General features: G+C 35.1%; 1 protein-coding gene across 2 annotated transcripts; it reads left to right on the forward strand.

The window, feature by feature from the left end:
• Window positions 1-240: 240 nt before the first annotated feature.
• Window positions 241-8,279, forward strand: LOC112737554 (uncharacterized). 2 transcript variants are annotated; one of them, XM_025787508.3, is made up of 4 exons: window positions 241-483; window positions 6,006-6,218; window positions 6,512-6,666; window positions 7,951-8,279. In XM_025787508.3, exons 2-3 carry the CDS (start codon window positions 6,057-6,059, stop codon window positions 6,653-6,655), a joined length of 306 nt encoding a protein of 101 aa, XP_025643293.1. In that variant the 5' UTR covers window positions 241-483; window positions 6,006-6,056; the 3' UTR covers window positions 6,656-6,666; window positions 7,951-8,279. The 2 variants fall into 2 exon arrangements, with proteins under 2 accessions (XP_025643293.1, XP_072067448.1); XM_072211347.1 differs by having other exon boundaries at window positions 242-483; window positions 2,054-6,218.
• The last annotated feature ends 10,264 nt before the right edge of the window (window positions 8,280-18,543 follow it).

Raw genomic sequence — 18,543 nt, forward strand, 5'->3', positions numbered from 1 at the left:
ATTAAACATAAAAACCGGACCGACTCAGGTGTCCGACTCAGGTGATCGGACTGAAAAATCGGTGATCCGATCTCAAAATCGGACTGGATTGGACATTGGACCGGATAAGAAATAGAATTGGTAAAAATAAGTTTGAACTGGCCGATTTTTGTGAAAATCGGTGAGCTGGCAGGTTTGAAAAACCTGGACCGGTTCGAATTTGTAATTTTAAAAAAAAAATCTAATTCACTAATTGATCGAAGGAAGAGAGGCAGAGCTTCATTTTCACTCTCTCTCTCAGTTGAACTGAACGGCAGAACGTTAGCCGCAGCTCACAGAGCTTTCACCGCCACTGCACTATCGCCGCCTCGTTGCCGAGCCTCTCGCCGTGGTCCTCGTGTCGTCCTCCTCCGCAGTGGGTTGCCTTCACTGCTGTGCTTTGGCGTGAGCTCGCTTCTCTGCGTGCCGTCAGCTGTGATCCCGTGGCTTCTCTTCTCTGTTGAGGTGAGCTTTTTATTATTGAAACGTGTACTTGACTGATTGGATCTGGATGATACTGACATGTACTCTAGAGTATTGATTAACCATATATTTAACTTTTGCAAGGTGGTAAATATGGATAGGTTGGTTTTGCATCGTTCCATTTGCATTTAATCAAACATATTAAAGACTCTGATAATTACACTTGGTTGATCTGAACATGAGGAAAAGTATAAGTTGCATATAATCCTTATGCATTTCCTGATTAATCGCATTGAGAAGCCTTCATAGTTTGATAACACATAGTTTCCATGTTTTTATCTTGGTCCTTTTTGTGATGTTTAAGCCACCAAGTGTGTTTGTGTGCTTGTATTGTCCACCAGTGAGAAGTCACATGATTTACCAAGTAACAGTTGGAGAAGATATAAGCGTGCAGCTTCATTTGATTCTAGAAAAGTTGCTCTTCTATTTTCAATGTTATAAGTTCTAATACATCATTATACAATGAACGAACAAGTTATCTATTTAGGGGTTGATTGTTGCTGTTTATTCTATATTGATTTATGAGTGAATAGCCATTTTGGCACCTAAAATATTTTGATTTTGACAAAACAGACTCTAATATTTTCTTTTGACAAAATGAACCCCCAAATATGTGATTCGTTTGACAAAATGACACTGACATCAAGTCAACAGCTAATTTACTCAATCAATTGTTAATTTTTTTATAAAGTTATTAATTTACCCTTCACTATCATCACCCCCGCTACATCCTCTTTCTTGTCTCAATCCATCTTATCTGCATCACCCCTACTCCATCTCCTTTTCCATTTTCCTGCCCTTACTTCATCACGTTTCCATCATCCCATCACTTGATCATCAGCTTCCCTTGCTCCTTTTCATTTTCCCTTCCTTCCAATTCTGATTCTGACTATCCACAAGCCAATGTAAATGGCTTCATCCATGTGTACTTGAAGGAGTCCTTCACCCATCACTCCACTGTTTTCTTCTTCTATTGTGGTAGCGAAGACCTATTCGCCTCCTCCTCCGCCTCCCAATCCTTCATAAAGTTTGAGAGCGTAGTTTTTACACACCCCAAATTCTTCGCAGTGAAGCATGGAGATATGCAGCAGAACACAAACCTGGTGGAAGCCATTGTCCTAGAAGTAAAGGATTGCCTCCGCATCGGCGAGTCCCACGTTAAATCCGAGCTTATCTGCTACACCAAGGAGCTCTCCGACAGCCAGTTCCACAACCTCGGTGAGGTCATCATATATTTGGAGAGAGGAGAGAGGGAATGAAAACATATTTGTGATTTAACCAAAAAAGGGTAATTTAGTAATTTCATAAAAATTTAACAATTGATTGGATAAATTAACTGTTGACTTAACATTTGGGTCGTTTTGTCAAACGGAGTATATATTTTGGGATTCATTTTGTTAAAAGAAAATATTATGGTCCATTTTGTTAAGATTAGAATCTTTCGATTGCCAAAATGGCTATTTATTCTTGATTTATTCTATATTGATTGTTGTTTTTTTAGAGATATGTATATATATTGATTTATATAATGATTGATTGGAATATGCTCCAGTTTAGAAATGGCAACGGGGAAGGTGGGGCAGCGAGAGGGTGACGACACGATGAACACTAAGCAGGAGTGGCGATGTGTATAGTTGTGACGCTATGGGAGATTCGGATTTGCGATTTCTGGCCTTCTGGGGGTGACTGGGGAGTGAGACAACACAATGTTAGTATTATGGAAATAAGGGAAGACACTTTTGAAATTAGGGTTAGGTTTTTCAATATATGTGTGTGTGTGTGTGACTAAAAAATTTAAGAAATAAATTATTAAGGGTATTTAAGTAAATTTAATAATTCGGAGATTAGCGGGGACGGGGCGGGGATTCCCGCTCAAGTCCCCACGTCTGCCTCGGGAGAATTTCGGCTCCCATCCCTATCTCCGCGGAAAAAATTTTCCGTCTTTGGGTCCCCATTTGGGGCAGTCCCTACGGGGATTGCCGCACTTCGAGGAGTTTTGCCATCCCTACTCTGGTTGGGTTGGTTCTGTGAATTGATTAGATAATACACTACAACAAAAACGTTGAATACCGTCGCATTTACCATCAGATTTAGCGTCGAACGTTAGAAGTGGATTTATCGGCGGATTTGGCAATAAATTCGTAGGATAAAAAAGATTACCGTCGAATTCGGTTTTTTAATGGTAAATTCGCTGATAATAATTGGAGAAAAAAAATAAATTGGTGCGATCATTATCGTCCAAACCACCAGTAATTCGAATTAGTGCACTGCTGCGTTTTGGTCATCAGCAAGACGTTGTTGGCCACCACCAACAACGTCCTGCTGATGTATTAAATGTTTGAAAAGTACAAATCAATTTGGGGGTTTTGAGAATTCTGACTAGGGTTGAGGTTGATGTGGTTGGTTTTTTTGTGTAATTGAATTTTGAGTTTGAAAATGATGAGAATCATATCAAGAAGAGTTAGAAATGGTATTAGTTACTAGTATTCCTTTTGTTTTTTAAAGATCAAGTTTTACCTAAAAAAAAAAATCTTTATCAAAAAAATAAAAGATTAAATTAAAATAAAATACACTCTGAAGCAATTAGTGCAGCAGTCTCCCTCTCTCGTAAGTGTCGCCGCCAGTCGACTGCCAGTTGTTGCCCTCAGTCGCTGCCCGCGCCCCCTTTGTCTCTACCAATATCTTCCCATTTATCTCAGTAAGCTCCACTCTCGTATTTTCTCCAATTGTACGTACGTACATATGTAGATAAATACTTACGTGGGGGAGATTGAGAACCACTCTACTATTTGAGTGATTAAGAAAAATCTCTAAACCTTTGGGTTTTAACGATTTTATGTAATTCTAAAACGTACTTAGCATGAGACTTAGGTGTACATGGGTCGGGCCACACCGGGTTTGGCTTAACCCAGATCCGGCCCGAAATATAGACCGGATCCAATTTTTAGACCCTAACCCGATCCTAGACCTGATGAAACCTACGCGCCTTCGGGCCGGGTGAAAATCCGGTAAAAACTGGATGAAAACTGGGTCTTTAGTATGTAAAAATCACATAATCTCCAATCATTATTTCACAATTCACATAGTAAAATTTACTTAAAAAAATATAACAAGAACCAACCATTTTCTAAAATTAAAGCATAACCATAATCAATATTAATATTGTCTAATAACACCAAATATTTAAATCAATACAAATAACACAATATTATGCATTAATCTAAAGTCTTATGCATTTTAAACATAAAACATTAACTTATAATCTTATAATGACTAATAACACAAAATATTAACAACAACAACAACAACAACAAAGCCTTGTCCCACTAAGTGGGGTCGGCTACATGAATCAAACGACGCCATTGTGCTCTGTCATGTATCATGTCTACAGAGAGACCGTTTACATGTAGATCTCGTTTGACCACCTCATGGATGGTCTTCTTAGGTCTTCCTCTGCCTTTTGCCCTTTGTCCATCTTCCATCTCATACACCCTCCTGACTGGATGTTCTATCGGTCTTCTTCTCACATGTCCAAACCACCTGAGACGCGATTCAACCATCTTTTCTACAATGGGTGCTACTCCAACTCTCTCCCTTATATCTTCATTCCTTATTTTATCCAATCGCGTATGACCACTCATCCATCTCAACATCTTCATCTCTGCCACACTCAGCTTATGTTCGTGCTCCCCTTTAGCCGCCCAACACTCCGTACCATACAGCATAGCCGGTCTTATAGCGGTGCGATAGAATTTACCTTTAAGTTTTAAAGGCACTTTTTTGTCGCATATAAAACCAGATGCACTCCGCCATTTTGACCAACCTGCTTGGATCCTATAATTTACATCCTGTTCAATCTCTCCATTATCCTGTATGATGCACCCAAGATACTTAAAACTTTTAACTTTTCGTAGGATGTTTTCTCCAATCTTCACCTCTATATTGGGGTTTTCCCTTCTCAGACTGAACTTACATTCCATATATTCCGTCTTGCTACGGCTTATGCACAGACCATACACTTCTAGAGCTTCACTCCATAACTCCAACTTCTTATTTAGGTCTTCCCTTGACTCTCCCATAAGGACGATATCATCGGCAAAAAGCATGCACCATGGCACAGGCTCTTGGATATGCTCTGTGAGTACTTCCAAGACTAATGTGAAAAGGTATGGACTTAAGGATGATCCCTGGTGTAATCCTATACCAATAGGAAATTCCTCTGTCACACCACCTTGAGTCTTCACACTAGTTGTGGCCCCATCATACATGTCTTTAATTGCCCGAATATATGCGATCCTTACTCTCCTCTTTTCTAAAACCTTCCATAAGACCTCCCTTGGTACCCTATCATACGCTTTTTCCAAATCAATAAACACCATATGTAGATCCCTTTTATTACTACGATACATCTCCATCATCCTTCTTAATAGGTATATCGCTTCAGTGGTAGATCTGCCTGACATAAATCCAAATTGGTTCTCTGTTACTTGTATCTCTTTTCTCAACCTCCGTTCTATCACTCTTTCCCATAACTTCATAGTATGACTCATAAGCTTAATCCCTCTATAGTTTCCGCAACTTTGTATATCCCCCTTATTCTTGTAGATAGGTACCAAGGTGCTCTTTCTCCACTCATCAGGCATCTTCTTTGACCTTAAAATCTCATTAAAAAGCATGGTTAACCAGTTGATGCCTTTTTCTCCAAGACCCTTCCAAACCTCAATCGGAATATTATCAGGTCCTACTGCCCTACCATTTTTCATCTGCTTTAGAGCCTCTTTTACCTCGAAGTCTCGAATCCTTCGATAGTAGTCAAAGTTTTGATCTTCTTCCCTTGTGCATAAGATTTAAAAATATTTAAATTCCACATAAGAATAGCCATCATCCATCACTAATAACACAAAATATTAATTGTGTATGATGACCAGGCCACCGGGCCGAGTTTGGGTGACCTGAGCTATGGCACGGACCCGACCCGAAATAATGACCGGATCTATTTTTGAGACCCTTACCTGGCCCTAGACCCAATGAAATCACACTAAATTAGCCCCTAAAGTGTTTGGGGCCGGGCCGGGCTATGTACACCCCTAAGACTTATAAGAATCACAGAACAAAACGAGTGAGATTGTTTTGGTCACAGCCTCGACATTTACCTGTTTGTTAAAATGCATCAATTGAGCTGAATACTTAGAAACTTAGAGTGCTTTCTTCATCTTCTTCTTTGTTAGGTTTTTATGTGCAATCAAGGCCTCTTTGCTATTGTGTTACTAATATGCCTTTTACTTATATTTGAAATTAACATGAAACTATGTTATTTGAACGGAATAAATTCAACAATTTTAAATTTTAGGCATAAATGAAACGACTATGCTATGGAAATTAGGGGTGGTGATTGTAATGAAAACATGCCCTGATCCACCGGAATTTCTGTCCTTGGTTATTGTTCCCAAAATGTACTTTTGGCATTCATTATTTATATATTTTGTTTTTTTATTGTGTTGTAGTTGTTGTACATCGGAATCTGGCTTAGAGATTGTGTAGGTTGGGTTAGAACGATGAAGCAAGTCGTAGGAATGGTGGTTTCCAATAAGATGCAGAAGTCAGTGGTGGTGGCAGTGGACAGGCTATTCCACCACAAAGTGTACAACCGTTACATCAAACGAACTTCTAAATTTATGGCACACGACGAGCACAATCATTGTAACATTGGTGATCGAGTTAGTAACAACTTTCAACTTATCCATCTAATTTGCAGTCCTTGTTTATTTCTTAAAATATTGAATTTAGTTATTAGTATTGTCTTTGTAGCTTGAGATTTTAGTATTTTAACTTTAGACATGGTTTATGATAGGATATTATAATGATATTTGATCTATATAGCTAATCTCTCTTAGTGAAATAAGGCTTGGTAGTTGTATTATTCTTATCACTTGATGGTTAAATGTTAATATGCCCTCTAGTTTTTTTAAGAACATTTAGTAAGCGATCTCTTTTGCTGTTGTTCTTTCAGGTTCGACTGGATCCTTCTAGGCCTTTGAGCAAGCACAAACATTGGATTGTTGCTGAAATTCTCAAGAAAGCACGCATATATACTCCTCCCACTACACCAGTACCTGAGAATGTGCCCTTAAGCACTGAAGCACCTGCTCCCTAAATTGGTGTAAGGTATTGAAAGAATCTTAGTTGTCAAATCTACAGCAGTTTTGCTGTTGACGTAAATGGAATTGGAAATAAAGTACAGTAGAGTCAGCTAGTTGTTTGTTACCTTTTTCAAGTATAGTAGAAATTGTTTATATGCATACTTTTTGCAGCTTGAATTTGATTATACTGTTTTGTTACTATTAGTAAGAAAGATTGAAATGTAACCCCTGATTCTGTCATCGTCTTAGAAGAAAATCCAAAACCTCCTTCGTTCTCCATTTTGAGATTCTGATATCATCTCTAAATTTGTTATGGTAGGAGAACTTTCTTGTGCTGCGTTCTAAGGTTGATTAGCTTGTAACTAGATAGTTTGAAAACCAATCTTTTCCAATCTCATTTCCACATAAGTATTGCTAGAGTTTAGGTTGCCAAGTTAGCGTGAATGTTTGATCTTTATTACCCTCAAGTTTCGAAGTCTTGTTGAATATGCATGAATTACGTTTTTTTTTCTTTTTATAATTATTTTTTGAGTTAATTAGTTGATTGCTATTAATTGTATGATTTATTATTGAGGCCATTAAACATTTTATTGACTTATTGTTTATTGTTGTCAATTTTCTAAATTTATTACTATCTGAATTAATTATTTTCTGAGTTAATTAGTTCAGTGTTGTATTTTCTGAATTATTAGTTTAGAAATTATTGAATTTAAATATTTAAAATTATATATTAATTTTAAACAATTTTTTTAAAAAAAAATTAAAATTTAAGTTTACCGTCGGTAAAATTCTCCTATAGTTATTAATTTAATTATTAATTAATAATATATTACCGGAAAAAAATCCAACGGTAAAAATTACCAGTGGAAATATTTCGATGGTAATTAGCGATAGACGAAAAAATTCGCTAGTAAATAATTACTGGCAAGGTTTATACCGTTGGATTTATTCTGCCGGTAAATTTGACGGTACTCAACGTTTTTTTTTGTAGCTTCATAGGAATTGGCAACCATGATGTAGGAGATTATGAGGTAGTCAGTTTTTTTTACAGATGCAACATTGATCCGACAAAAAGTAACCTGAGAATTGTCAAGCCGATGTCATTGGTTTTGGGGTACATTTGTTTGTTGAATTTTATGGTTTTGGTCTATGGTGTGAGGGTAGTCCGTCCCGTAACAGTTTGGAAGAGATTGTGTGGAACAATGTTATAGAAGTTTTACATGGTTAATGATTTGCTTTATTTCTCGATTTATGTATATTTATATTCTGAAAGAAACTACTTTAATGCTGAGTAATGTTTGATTTTCAGCTCAAAAAAAGAAATCCTCTCATTTCTATGAAGGAACTTCAAAATGCTCCTCCTACATGGGATTTTATTGGTGTTTTGAGGGTGGCAAGTGAGCGAACTGGACTTTCAGGATTGATAGTTGAAATGAAGGCTTCAGCAAGTAGAGGTGTCTTGAAAGAGAACTTCGATTACTTATTATTGATTTTAGAGTTAATTAGATTTTGATAATATTTTTATTTTTACTTGAATATCTCTTTAACCATAAAAAATAGAGTAAATAGTCATTTTTTACCATAAAAAATTCAGACGCTGATAAAACTGACCATGAAATAATAAAATTAAAGTTGTACCATGAAAGATCAGCTATGTACGACAAAACTATCCAAACCCTAAAAAGCTACCCAAAAATCTCAAATTACCCTTCCCTCTCCCATCATCATGATCATCACTTCCAGAGCTGTGGCTGTGCCCTAGCTGCATATACCACACATTTTGCAGCAAAGAGAAGTCACAGTTACCAGCGTTGGCCATAGTAGTAGTTCTAATCCTTGGTCCTATTGAGCGTTCAAAACCTAATCTCTCATCATTCCACAATTGCAGCAACAAAAAACACCATCAGAAGGGCTTCATCCCCAACGTAATCAAGCAGCAGATGTATCCTTCTCATCGCAAAGCTTCAACTAGAGAGAGAATCGATCAGAGCTCCGGCTAAGGTTCCCTTCGATGGCCGTCGTCATCAACCCCCACCGGACCGACATAAGCAAGTAGCGCGATAGAGAGTGAACTTGTCCTCGTCGAAGGAGAGACCCTGATTCTCAAAGATTAGGATTAGTGTGGTAGAGTAAACTCATCCTCGTCTTCATTTTTGTTCGAGTTATGGTGTCAATTTTGTTTTTGGTGCTGATTTTGGGGATTTTTGTTTCTCTCCAGTTCTATCATCAGAGCTTGCATTGAAGCATTCAATTGACGTTGGTGTGGAGGTGATTGGCGCTAATTACAGAGGACCGGCTGGGGTGATCCTATTCAACCCACTCGCATTCAGACTCGCCGCTGTCTCCAGCGCTGAAAAATCCACCCCTTCGCCTTCCTCAGCGATGCATTCCCAATCCCACTTGCAAAACCTGAATACCAACCGACTTGACCCGACTTCTTCAAGCTTAACAAGGTTGCAAAGCAAGCTTGGATCGCCACTGGAGGTTGTGTGAATAGCTCGAATCGGAAAAATTGGAATTTGTTGCTCATCGATTTCAAAGATAGCGGTGGTGAAGGTGGGCACATGCAGAGAGGGGCTCGAAGATAACGGTAGTGAACGGAAGGAGATGAAGGGGGATTGGAGCGGCAAGCCTGTGTTGAGAGAGAAGGGGGAGAGAAAGAGAGAGTAATGTGATGATGATGATGGGTGAGGGAAGGGTAATTTGGAATTTTTGGGTAGTTTTTTAGAATTTGGATAACTTTGTCATAGGAAGCCGATCTTTTATGGGTACAACTTTAATTTTGTTATTTCATGATCGATTTTGTCCGTGTTTGAATATTTTATGATCAGAAATAACTATTTACTCATAAAAAATATAATGAATTTAAGTTGATGATGGTTGGTTTAGAATTACTATAGTTGACAACGGTGATAAATGTGATGGTTTTTATAGATTGCATACAATTTAGAAGTTAATTGTATAATATAATTGTATAGGTTTTTATGTTGATTCTTGAAATATTTTTGAAATCTCTATCGGATAATTTTTTGGAAGAGTTTGTTCTATTGTAAAGAATAGAAAAGATGATACTTATTTCAAGTAAAAAATATCATTAATTCCACATGTGTTTTAAATAGCACGTAGCAACAAAAAAATAATATAATGTATGTTGGTGATAATAGCTTTGTAAATGATGAATTATAATCATTGAATAGTTTGTCTATATTGAACGAAACATATTAGGATAATATATTTATAAGAAACTTTGTATTAAATGAGAATAATTTTAATGATATAATTGGTTATTGATTTGAGAGAAGACATAAATTATATAATTGATCATTCTGCAATTATGTCTATAACTATGAGTTAAACTCCAAAATGGTCTCTGAGATTGACGTCATGCACTAAAATCGTTCCTGAGATTTCAATTGCACCAATTATATTCCTGAGATTGAAAAAAGTGCACCATATTAGTCCCTAACCTATTTTTCATTAACGACGTGATGACATGGCATGATGACGTGAATTATAAGTGACACGTGTCACTTCATGATTTAGCCAAATGTAATGGTATGATGATGTGGTTATCAGTGACACGTGGCATGCTGACGTGGATAGTTGTGCCACGTGTCACAATACTATTTGGCCATGTGTTCATTTGTGCCACGTGTCGCAACAGTATTCGTCCATGTGTCATCCATTATGTCATCGTTGTATATGCACCAAATTAGTCCCTCACTTTATATTAAGTGACTCATTTTAGTCCCTGAAATTGAATGTCGTGCACCAAACTAGTCCCTTCACCAGTTTTTTCCCATTTTTTCTATAAATTCAAAATTCTCAATATTTTTTAATGCATTAATTTCAATTCTATTTTTTCACATGTTCTTCAAATAAAAGTGTTTTTATAAAATATTTTTTCTCTTGCAAATACCCTAACCGCCGACTTGGAGTTGATGTGAAGGCTTTTCAAGCACATTCACTACCATCTCCGACCTCTTTCAATACTTTTATAAAAAAAATTTTTCTTGCGGATACCCCTAACAACCGCCGTCTTGGAGTTGACGTGAAGGCATTTCAAGCTTCCATCATTACCATCTCCGACCTCTTTCGTCTAGACTGCAGAGGTCAAAGATGGTAGTGAGGATGCTTGAAGTGCCTTCAATCTAGCTCATTTACACATAACGAAAACGTGTATTTCATAAAAAAATATTTATTTTAATTATTAATTTCTTGTTAAAAACACATATTTTTTTATGAAAAAAATGTGTCTAATCAATCATATAATTATTTTTTTTATAATAACATACTTATATATTACAAAATTTACCAATGTTAAATTATTAAAAAAAATTATATAATTAAAACTAAAATCTTAAAAATTTTTATGAAAGCACTTGTATTTAAATGATATATGAAAAAATAGAATTGAAATTAGTGTATCCAAAATATTAAAATTTTAAATTTAAAAAAATGTGAAAAAATTGGTGAAGGGACTAGTTTGGTGCACGACATCCAATTTCAGGGACTAAAATGAGTTACTTAATGCAAAATGAGGGACTAATTTGGCGCATATACAACGATGACATAATGGATGACACGTGGACGAATACTGTTGCAACACGTGGCACAAACGGATACGTGGCCAAATAACATTGTGATATGTGGCACAACTATCCACGTCAGCATGCCACGTGTCACTGGTCACCACATCATCATACCATTACACGTGGCCAAATTATGAAGTGACACGTGTCACTTACAGTCCACGTCATCATGCTATGTCATCACATCGTTAATGAAAAATATGTTAAGAACTAATATGGTGCATTTTTTTCAATCTCAAGAACGTAATTGGTGCACTTAGAATCTCAAGAACGATTTTAGTACATAACGCCAATCTCAGGACCATTTTAAAGTTTGTCCAAGTAAGTCAATTATAAAAATAAATTTTGTTTTTTATTTATTTTGTTTCTTCTTTAATAGTTTAACTAACAAATTCTCAGAAGTCTTTGTGGGACAGGGAGAAGAGTTAATAATGTCAACATTTGAGAATTTCAGAAATTTGAGAATTTCAGATATTTGAGTAAGACACAAAAAAAGAAAGAATTTTCTTTATGTTAATTTGTAACTCACTTTGTATTTTAATTTTAATTAGACATGCTATCTAAATTTATAAACTATAGTATATTATCAAAATATATCAAATGCATATTTGTAAATTGGAATTGTTATCCTTTAATATTTTTCCAATTCTATAAAATATTTTTTTAATATTTAGTTTTTACTTTTACTACAAATTCAATTTTAAGGATTGTTACAGCATCCGCGCATCAGACAGGGCCACTATTAGTTTTAATAGATACTATTATAGTACTAACTAATTTTATGTTTATTTTTGTATTAGTTTTTTTTTTTGAAATTAAGACTTAATTGTCGTTAATATATTAGCGAAAACATGTATTTTAAATTTAAATTTTATCTATTTTATATTTTTATTTAAGTGAAATCGGGTCAACCAGTTCAATTAATAACCCATTAGTTGAACCAATAAGTAGTCTGACTGATTTGATCGGGTTCAGTTGATAATTTTGGTTAGTGTTGTAATATAGATGGATGCCCATTTAATGACTTAGGCGACTAATTTTTTCAATAGTGAAGTTAAGTTTATCAAGACAAGATTAAAGTTAATTGAGTTTGGAAGTGTAACTTTGTGCGTATATAAATAAAAATATGGTATGAGGCAAATGACTTACACAAACAACAAACATTCCTTCCCTCTCTTTCTACGCTGCAACATATAATTAGTGAATATATATATAAATAATTTCTATTATATTAAGATAATAATATTAGTAAATATTAATATATACTAGAATCCTCTATTTTCACTTTATTTTATATTTATTTTTCCTTTTTTATTTATTTTACAACACATTATCAGTACGAAGCTCTTATCAAATTTAAGCAAGAGAAGATTAATAGTAATAAATTTTAATTATGTCAAATTTTTTTATTTTTAATTTGTAACTCTTAATATATTAATAAAAGAAATTTTTATCATCAATATTGAAAGTTCAAATTCATATTGATTAAATGGGTCTGAAATTACCATTAATGCAAAACTATAAGTCTTATAATATTATATTAATAAGTATGTCCTAAAGACATTATTGTAATATTGATCCCTGAAGAATTACATATAATTCATTGGATAAAATGTTCAACTTTGAGTATGCTTTGTGGTTGCAGTATTATCTGACCTTCTACATAAAAAAAGAATTGTTCTTTGATTAATAATTTTGTTTAAAAAAATATGGTTCAATAAAAGCAAGTATCTTGTTTTAAAAGATCCTACGGATCTTTGAAAGAGATCAAAAGAAAGACATTATTATCACCTATAAGAAGTGCTTCTTTCGAATATCTAAAACGAGAAAAAACAACCATTTGTACCTATGAATTTTACGAATGCTGACAAAAATATCCATTAAAGAAGAAAACTAACGTTGTATCCATTAAAGATGGATTCCGCACGACAAAAGTACCCAAATCCTAAATTTATGTTGACTTTTTAATAAAATTCTAGAATTACCCCATCCTTTATCTTCAACCCTTCCTTTCTTCTTTCTCAAATCTCAAACACCTCCATTGCCACTACCTTAACCACCCTCTATTCTCTACTACTCCACTAACTACCACTGCCGTCATCTTTCCACGCTGACGATGACAAAGACGACAACAAGGTAACCAGGCAATCCATCCGTTCCCACACAACGCTACCACCTTCAACTGCAGCCACCCAAACTCCGCGGCGGTCCTAGCGCCGCCTCAAGCCCATGCACAAATCACCTATACCTTGGCACAGTGGCAAGTTCAGAGTTTAAAGCCACCGGATTCAAGCTCCAGCAACGCCGTTGCACAGAGATACCGCAATGCCTCTTCGGCCAAGACCCCGTCTAATGCCGCCACAAGATGGAGAAGCTCTGGAAGCGAGACTGAACTGAGATCCAACGCGCAAGGTCCCTTCCTGTGGTGCGATTCAACTCCTCCTAGGTCCACTTCAAGCTCACGGACTCCATGGAGAAAGGTCCTATATATACAACAGTATAAATTACAAATTTATTATATAATTAACGAACTTGAACAAATCTCCTGTAACTAATAATTTATTTGTTTTTGTCTATACCCAAATTAAACCAATTGAGTGTATTCATTGTTCAAATTCTCTCAGAAATCTCCAATCATATCTATGTTAGGATACTTGTCAAGTCAGAGAATGACTTCGATAACCACAACGACAACGGAGGTGCGTGGCATTGACCGTGACGAAGATGACGCGGGGTTTGGGGAAGAGGGGGAGAGAAAGGGGGAGAGGGATCCGGTTGGAGAGGTTGAGTCGGTGATCAAGTTTCTTGGATATGGTTCATGAAGATGGAAATGCATCATGGTAGCGGTGGTGAAGTAGCAGAGAAAAAAGAAGGTAGTTAAGGTGGTACTAATGGAGGGATGTGAAAGTTTGAGTGGGAAAAAAGAGATAGTTGGGAGTTGATGTTGAAGATAATGGTGGGAGTAATTCTGGAATTTTATTAAAAAGTCAACATAAATTTAGGATTTGGGTACTTTTGTCGTACGAAATCCATCTTTGATGAATACAACGTTAGTTTTCTTCTTTAATGAGTATTTTATCAGCGTTCGTAAAGTTCATGGGTACAAATGGTTGTTTTTCCTCTAAAACGACAATCCCGGTAGGATTACGAAAATTTATTGTGAACTAATAGATCCTCAAGATGCCATTTAATAATGAAAATTTGCATCCTTGTAGGATTGCACGCAAATTTATCACTATAGATAATGACAATCCTTTAATCTGCTAGAAGCAGTTATAAGAATAATGATTTTATTGCTCATCAAGCAAAGTGAATAATGATGTTACCATTTGTCATAACAAAGACATATGGAATTAAAAGATAATTGTTCCTTGAAGTGATTGTGTCATTATAATTCAAAATTACAATTGATCTTATATTTGTATATTTCATCAAAGGAATATATCAAAAGATTATTCCATAAAGTGAATAAATCTCAATGTTCATATCGCCTGAAGTATATGAATAAGTATTTTGAAATCTTATATTCCAGTAGTGAATATATATAATTTTAATAAATGATTTTGTACCATTATAGGAGTTATTATATTTTTCTTTGAATAAGATTATGAATTTATTATCACCAATTTCTAAAAATTAAATTGGTTTGATTAATTTTATAAAAAACTTAAAACTTGTCCCTACTCCCTAGTATTTAAAAAGAATGATAAAGTATAAATATAAAATTATTTATAAAGATGAATCTATCTTATTTGGTTAAGAATATATCTTATTTTCTTGGGGTGTTCTCTCCCTCATGTCAGTTTGGGGTGTCGTCTCCCCATGTTAATCTTTGAGCTTGAGGTATTGTCTCTTCTCCCCATGTCAGCTTGAGACTTTTTTCATGGATATTTTTGAGCTTGGGGTGTTGTCTCTCCCATGTCAGCTTGGGGATTCTCCCCCATGGTGAGTGTTGAGCTTGAGGACATGTTGGGCTGGCTACGTAACCAACAATTGATATCAACATCCATAGGACAGACATACATCATATGCATATTGTTTGAACTGCTTGCTTGTGCATTAATTGGGAATGCCTAATTGATTATATTCTTCTAACTGTTGTAATTGCTACTTGAATTACTTGTTTTCTACCTGTGCTTGCCTTGTCTGTTTGTTTGTTCATGCGAATTATCGGATATGGAGAAACGGAGGAAAGGCAGAGAAGTTAGGGACTTAGTTAAGATTTAAACTTGGTTAAGTTAGAAATCCCTAGAATGACCACCTTGATTTATAGCTTCTGTTTTTAGTTCCTTAAGTTTTATATCTAAGTGTCGGCGTTCTAAGATTGCCTCTGGCATTCCCAGGACCTTATATCTTATATGCGTGGCATATTTACCATGCTGAGAACCTCCGGTTCTCATCCCATACTGTGTTGTTATTTTTAGATGTAGGTCGAGAGGCACCTCGCTAGGCGTTTGGATTTCTGCAGTGAAGAGAAATATTTTGGAGCCCTACTTTTCATATATATATATATATATATATGTATTAGACTCTCCTCATGTGTATATTACTATTCTGCTATTGTACCTCCTAGAGGTCTTATGGAGAACTAGGGCTTTTAAACATGTTCCTTTGGGCTTAAGGTTGTATATTATGTATGTAAATATTCTCCGGCCAGTCTTAGCTTTGCAGGCTGAGTTAAGAGCTTGTTATTTTGTATTTTTGACCCTCTATTCCTACTTTTTGTTTATTATACTTATGAAACTTAGTTTTCTTCACACGCAAGTTTCCCGTTTACGTGAGCATTACGATTTTTGCTTTAAACTTTTCTTCACAGGCTCCTCGGTATAAATTCCTTTCAACTACTATTATCATATATATACTTTTACTTTTACTTGTCGTAATACCTTGCCACCGCAGCTTTATGACTTAAGCATAAGACTCCGTGTGGTAGGGTGTTACACTTCCTATTAAAATACTCCTGATAATTGCGAGGTACACGTGTTCCTTGGGCCCACTCTCTAACATGATATCGAGTGCCTCTATACGGTGCTAGAAATCCAGAACCACTGGTGTAACCAGCGTCAACTAAATACTAATTAGCTATAAACAAGTAATACAAACATCGTAAGCTTAACTACTGTAAACAAAAGCTATATGTCTAAATCTAACAGTGGCTGAATTACCGTGTGGTATCTTGAGACTATTACAACGAGTGACTGCATCTCGAAGTATTCTTGAATCAGATGACGATCCCTCCCATCCACTAAAGTACATAAACAAAGCTCATTTTCCGGTTACATACTCCTAAGACGTTGGTACATATTTTACCTTTTCTTGTTCGATATCTTGACTTTTTTGACTTAGGGACTGTCACCTCTATATAAGTGCCATCTAATACTCCCAAAAAACCCTATAATCCATAGAAAATTATGATACTTAGATACACAGTCCTTCCAACTGAACAACAAATTATACACAAAATTTAGTAGTTATACCTTAAACCTCCTCTAAGTGGGGTCTACGCAATCTTCTTCAACCGAAGAAGCCTTGGCGAACAAAATTCTTTGGATACGTATATCAGCCGTTAAAACCTTATTGAAATACTTACTAACTGTTTTTCCGGACCTACAAAATTTAACTTGTAGACTGCGATTTTTTTTGTGATGCGCTAAGATAATTAAAAAAAGTTGCAACTTACTCTGGCAAGCTTACTTGACCATCCTCTCGAAGTCATCCTTGAACTTGGAGCAACTCACACAAATTAGCAAAGGCATTTGTGTTCATTCTCAACTCCCAAATACAATTTCTATCACCCTTGCCAATAATATGCTCTAAAACATCACGTCTAATTTTGCTATTCATTTTTCTGCCTAACGACACTTGCCCACTACTTCTCTCCTTAAAGTACACAAATAATGTAAGAACAAAGAACAGTATCAAATTATCATGCTCCACTCTCATGTCTTCATAAAAAGACACACATCGCTTAATAATTTTCGATCGCTATATTCCCTCCTAGCAAAGTCATTTCATTCAAAAAAGGCATAAATATTCAACTTTATCTAATAAAAATAAAATTAGATATACTCATTCAATTTCTTTTGTCAAAGTTTACCATCTAGTGAACCAAAAAAGAGGTTTTCATAACTTAAAGAAGAGCATTCAGATCATGGTAGTGAAATTTGAATGATGAGCAATGCATTTGTCTAAATACTAAATGGTAGTAACACAGATGAGAAAGTTATGTTTAACAACAACACATATTAGACTTTGTCTCAAGCACAGTAGGTAAAAGGGCATAAAACTTTTTAGTTTCAACCCACATCTGGTACTTCACTTTATTCCATTCAAATCAATACCTCAAATCAAACATATTAAACCAAAACACATTGCATGAGTAATTCCAAGTCTACCCACTTTGTATCTAAGCTTCACCACCGAAAAATAAATAGAAACAGATAACACAAACCTAAAATTAGAGAAAGATTCATGCATATATAATAAAATGTTCAATTAAAACTATTGCAAACAAGCTAGATGCACCAAATTGATCAAGCTATAATAGGTAGAAATTCATCAGGATAACTTGTTCTTCATGAGTACTCTTATTTTAATAACAAATTCATCAATGCATCTCACTCTTTAGTAACAACTAACAAATCAGTAACAAAATGAAGATATAACAAATTTACAATGAATAGAATTAATCACAAAAAATTGAATACAGAGAAGACAAGCTTCATACAAATAATTAATCACGCTGATATATAGAATTAATCACAAAAAATTGAACCCAAAGAAGACAAGCTTCATGTAAAACAAATTCTTTAAAACAAAAACAACAAGCTAAAGGAAGATTCATGTAAAATTAGAGGAAGATTCAGGCATATATAATAAAAGGTTCAATTAAAACTATTGCAAACAAGCTAGATGCACCAAGCTGACCAAGTTATAATAGGCAAAAATTCATCAGGATAACTTCTTCTTCATGAGTACTCTCATTTTAACAACAAATTCATCAATGCATCTCACTCTATATATCACAAAAAATTGAACCCAAAGAAGGCAAGCTTCATGTAAAACAAATTCTTCAAAACAAAAACAACAAGCTAAAGGAAGATTCATGTAAAATTAGAGGAAGATTCAGGCATATATAATAAAAGGTTCAATTAAAACTATTGCAAACAAGCTAGATGCACCAAATTGACCAAGCTATAATAGGTAGAAATTCATCAGGATAACTTGTTCTTCATGAGTACTCTCATTTTAAAAACAAATTCATCAATGCATCTCACTCTTTAGTGACAACTAACAAATCAGTAACAAAT

Source organism: Arachis hypogaea, chromosome 13 (assembly GCF_003086295.3).
Source record: "Arachis hypogaea cultivar Tifrunner chromosome 13, arahy.Tifrunner.gnm2.J5K5, whole genome shotgun sequence".
In the NCBI taxonomy this organism is placed as follows: Eukaryota; Viridiplantae; Streptophyta; class Magnoliopsida; order Fabales; family Fabaceae; genus Arachis; species Arachis hypogaea.

Excerpts from the sequence above, each read along its gene's own strand:
- LOC112737554 (XM_025787508.3), top strand. The coding sequence starts at position 6,057 with ATGAAGCAAGTCGTAGGAATGGTGGTTTCCAATAAGATGCAGAAGTCA. Across the intron at positions 6,219-6,511 it reads ATTGTAACATTGGTGATCGA|GTTCGACTGGATCCTTCTAG; the intron begins GTTAGTAACAAC and ends TTGTTCTTTCAG.